At 41.0% G+C, this 5,113-nt stretch overlaps 1 protein-coding gene across 1 annotated transcript in view; it reads right to left on the bottom strand.

Moving 5' to 3' along the window:
* Nucleotides 1-402: 402 nt before the first annotated feature.
* The window catches only part of FAM169B (family with sequence similarity 169, member B), a 38,989-nt gene continuing 34,278 nt past the window's right edge, over nucleotides 403-5,113 (bottom strand). The window contains 3 exon segments of the mRNA XM_010186295.1: nucleotides 403-532; nucleotides 534-624; nucleotides 4,382-4,510. Of these exon segments, the coding sequence (XP_010184597.1) occupies nucleotides 403-532; nucleotides 534-624; nucleotides 4,382-4,510 (350 nt within the window).

Below are 5,113 nucleotides of genomic sequence, written 5' to 3'. Positions count from 1 at the left end.
GCAATTCAAGATCAATTGTTCTCTTTGAAACGAAGGTTACAGCTGTCATTCTGATGCCAACGTGTGTTGCGGTGCCTCTCTTCCATAATGCAGGATGTGGTTTCCATAGAAATATCTTCTTACGTCGGTATCTACAAGCCTTCCAATTATTCCCTTTTGGACATCTCATGCAATCCAATAAAATCTTTCCAGAGCAGGGAGATAACTAGACTCAACTACTACTTAATTACTTGGTGAGGAGAAAAAGACAAGGACAATTAGCAAACAAAAGCTTTATTTAAAACAAAACACAAGATAGAGAACATGTGTCTTGCAAAAAAATTTATATCTTACCTGAAGAAATCTCTCCAGAGTTACAAATTACGAACAGGTAATTACAATTTTTAATTTTTGAAAGTGCAATTATAGTATAATTCTGAATTGTTTGATGGCCTTGTTTCCAACTAAGCCCTGAGGGCCTGCAGTTTTCCTGAATCCTTGGCATTGCTGAGTATTGCCTGCACCTTGTTCTAAGTCCTCTTCTTCAGGACCCCGAGTTTAGAGCCCCTGCTGCTGCTGTGTCATCTTTTTTTCTCTGTGGTAGCTCCTGCCACTCTCCCAACACCAGGAATGTATCCCAACACCCTGAAATCAGAACGAAGACAGAGGGAACACCAAATTACACACAAACAACATGAACAGTGACTCGATCCTAATCTAAAATGCCACCATAAACACGCAAGGCAAGAAACTTGGCTGCACTGTTTGTATAGAACAGCTTCATTCTGGTGCTCTGCCCGAGTCCCCTGAAGTGTCAGCACAAAGAAAACTGGGAGTACGTGGAGCCTTGATCCGGCTGGGTGGGCTCTGAAGCCATGACCACAGCACTAAACGCAAGAGCGTGCACCGCAGGGGCCAGGGCTGTCACAACTCCTCCAGGAGACCCAGGCTGAAGAAAACAAACTGATTTAATTGTTGTGTGGCAACCAAAATGTGCTGGGGAAACAACCCCTACAGCTCTTTGTTTTGCTTCCACTCATCTCTCCATTTTCTTTATTACTTGAAAAAGCTTCGTTGCTGTGATTTGTTTTCTCAGATACATGTTCCCCTAACTAGGTTTAGGCTTCATTCAAATCATTCTCAAACTACTACAGCTATATGAAGCAATTATATGTGTGTCTGTATATGTTATATAGCTATAATTAGCTATATAAACCTATGGGTCAGCAGTAAAGAAACACCTATAGTTGTCTGTGATGGTGTCTCATATTTAAACCTCACTACTTCACTAAAAAGGGAAAAGTCTACCAATGAAAAATGAAGTTATAAAATAGCGAATCAGTCACTGTACCTTATTCATCTGGCCCACATCTGATTGCCTGGGTTTCAGCCTCTGGAAAAATGGGGTGAACAGTTTTGCCCCAGAAAGAGATTAAAAAGGAAAAATACGTTAGCAGATCTCCATGGCAGTTTTTGTTTAAAAAATACACCAGGAAAAGCCTCCTGAATGCTACACTCAATGCCTTTTACCTTGCTTTTGTTAATTAACCAAACCAGGGTGCCCAGTGACACTACCACAAAAGACTAAGGTGAAGAACTGTATCAGAAATAACATGACCCCTATCCCTTCCCCCCTTTCAGAAAATGCAGATACTTTGATCAATTCAGATAAAGGATTATAAGCAAACATACAAAATGGATTTTAATTCTTGCTCAGTCTGCTTACTTTTCACATTATCTTTGCATTTACATGCTTTATGTATCGTACTGAACTACTTCAAAACAGCTCAGTTCACTGCCTGGTAGGTTTAACACTCGGAGCAAATCATGTTAAATGATTTCTGTTCCTCCCATCAGCCCCAGAAGAGAAATCTCACTGTGTTCCTGTTACTGAGACTATTTGCTGCAAATAAATTTCTCCATTTCTCAAACAATAAGAATTAATTCAGAATGAATGGTTGCAGCTCTGCATGACAACATGCTAAAGAGCTTTATTTTTATAGATACATGTATACATGGAGACAGAAATATATGTGCGTATATAGATGTCTATGGATCTGTGCACATCCGAACTGCAGTACCAGCTGCAGTAGACAGAGCGCTGCAGTTCAGCTGCACTGCCACTAGATGAAGCCACATAACCTTGTAAAATTTAAAACTCTGACCCCAGGGCCATAGAAACATTTTTTGGAGTATCTACGACTGCAGAATTCTTACAACAACATTAATAGTGTTCAATCCTGAGCACTGCAGGAAAAACTGTAACATGAGCAGGTTAAATGTTCAGGTTTTCTTCTCAATAATTTTGTTCCAAAACACAGTATTGCAAATGTCGATGGGGATCTAAGAAATCAGAGCAGAATAAGACTTGTCTGTTTTCATGGGTGTTGCCATAGATCCAGATTGGAGCTGACAATATTGAATTACATTGTGTTTTGCTTTCTACATTACAGAGCAAGTAGGAATGAAGCACTATGTTCCCAAGTGATCCCCTAAAGATCTAAATGACCATGCACGTATGGAAGAGGTAAATGTACAACTCCAGTGCTTTCCATCCCAAAGCCACATCTTTTTCCTCTCCATGTCCCTGCACCACAGCTCAGGAAACGCAAACTTCTCTTTATGTGCAAGTACCACACTAGGCCAGATGATAAAGGATTCCTGCACTCAGGAAATGTTTCTGCTTTATCTCCTGCTAACAGACAGCGTGAAGTCTTGGAAAATTCTCATTATTTCCTCACCAGCTATCAGAGAGGTATGCAGGAGTAATGCTGCCTTTAGGACAACACAAAACCAGGGAAACTCTCCTCTAGTTTTGGCAGGCATCATCTGTCAGGTGCTCTCCCTTGGTATTTCCCTGGGTGCATAATATTCACAGTACTGGGATAATACAAGCAGAAGAAGCACACAAGTAGGTTCCATAAGTAAAACAGATATAATAAATGTGTGCACACTGTTTTAAATACTGGTTTTATAGTGGGTTGATTTCCCACTGAAGATGGATGAAATAAAACCTGTTCAGCACATTCAGTGTAAAGGAAAGTGATGTGCACCAGTGGAGGATACAATTTAAAAAGCAGATTTTTATTATATATTTTAGTGCCAAGTTCACTTGCTTCTGCTCCCTTCCACTGCAAAGATCACATTGCAATTCACAATTCATATAAATATCTATAAACACACCCTCTCCTATTTCTGGTTTGTACTTTCCCTCCTTCTTCCTTTTGTAGATATGAGATACCTCATTTACGTGCAGAACTGCCCAAGGCACTTCCCAGGCCTCACGTGTATTTTTTACTGACAGCAACTCTGGTAGAATTATATTTACCCATGTTTTGGATCATTTCTCTTTGTTTGTTTTTTCGGTAGAAGATGACAAAAAGAAGAAAGAATAAAGCAAGCATCCTCTCCTCCAGGATCCGCTTTCTGTTTGCCGATCTGATCATAGCTCTCTTCCATTAATAAACTGAACTGAGCAAGACGGATTAAAGGACAGAGCAACACCAGGTTTTGTTGATTTAACACATGAGCAACAGAAATATAATGGCTCCAGAGGAACCCAGCCTAGGGCTAAATTCTGACTTAACTCTCCTGTGGGTGCTGCAGAGAAGATGAAACACAATGTCTCAGCTGAAGGTCCCCAAGCCAGTACGAGGCAGGACAGATGTGGGAAGGCAGGGGAGCAATTTGCCCTGCAACACTCCTCACTGCGCTTCCAGAAAGAGACAATTTGTGCTCTTCATTATGAACCTAATGCTTATCCCAGCTTGTGTGCAGGCAGCAGAGGGGCCTGTCTGGATCCCCAAGCCAGCTCAACAGATCACATCAACAAGATCCCCCATATGAACTGTCAAAAGGTTTTCCTGCTCTGTTGCTATCCCTTGTGAAGTAGGCAGAAAACGCTCCCAGCAAGAAGGATTTACCCTGCAGGAGAGTACTCTGAATCTTCCAAAAGCCATAATGAAAACGTGTTTCCATCCAAGAATCGTACTGGCAGCACATTGCAGGTAATTAAACACACTGCCCATTGGCCATACAAATTTCTTCTTTGTAAGAATTTCAGAGAATCAAACCCCTCTCTATAACCCAGACATTGTGCTGTGCAACAGGAAATTTTTGGGCTAACTTCTACCCTGCTGTAAGTGCACTACCACTTTATGCCAAGACTGTGCTTTGTTCAGTATCTCTCAGACGCTCTGTAGTTCAATTTCATTACCTCATAATTTCTAAGAATTGTCCTGTTTACTGGGAAAATACCAGCGAACTGGATTGCACACTCAGTTTCTCCATGTGACAAACAACAGAGAAACCACCTGTCTATTATCACAACCTAACCTTTTCTTCTATTTCTTATCTTTATATAACTAATATGGCCAAGTTCACACTGTTTATTTTAACTCACTTCCTGAAGAGGATGACTCCATCTGAATTTTTAACCAGATATTCACTCGCTGGCTCCAATCTCCTGGTACTTCCACCTCCCACAGTCGCTTCTGCTCCTCAGGATAAGTCTGCAAGAATTTCTGGCAAACTGAATAGGAGAAACCAAGGGGCAAAGCATGAATGAGTGAAAAGTACAGTGGAAGAGGCAGCGTTTTCTATCCTGGAAATTCCTTCAAACCTACTTTCATTAGTTCCTTTGGAAATCTTTTCTTCTTTCTTCTCATCTTCCTTTTCTTCTGAGCTGGGACTTTTAGGAAAAGTCTGTGTGGAATGGCCTAAACAGGCACGAGTGAATCCTGTCCATCTGCTTCAGTCTAGATTACTTCCTCATAAGCGCAGCAATATCGGACTTGCAGTGACTTCCTGAGCCCCTTTCTTTTGGCACTGCATCACAGAGCTACCTCCAGACACTCAGCAGGTTTTAGACTAACGGCAGCATGGGCTTTTTCACCCTCACTACTCTGAAATTAAAGCTTTAACCATTAAGAATGCTACTCTAATTTCTATTTATAAAAACCTTTGTATCAGTTTGTTCTTGGGCTCATACCACCCTCCATTTTACTACTGCTACCCTATACTCTGTTGCTGGGATTCATTTACTTCTTTGGGTGTGGAAAACAGGAACTAGGAAGAACCAGCAGAGGAGTAATAGAGTTACCTGTGTCAGATGTACAATTGCCTTTAAAAATCA

This window comes from Mesitornis unicolor, unplaced genomic scaffold, assembly GCF_000695765.1.
Source record: "Mesitornis unicolor isolate BGI_N332 unplaced genomic scaffold, ASM69576v1 scaffold5156, whole genome shotgun sequence".
In the NCBI taxonomy this organism is placed as follows: Eukaryota; Metazoa; Chordata; class Aves; order Mesitornithiformes; family Mesitornithidae; genus Mesitornis; species Mesitornis unicolor.
This window is presented reverse-complemented; position numbering and strand designations above follow the sequence as displayed.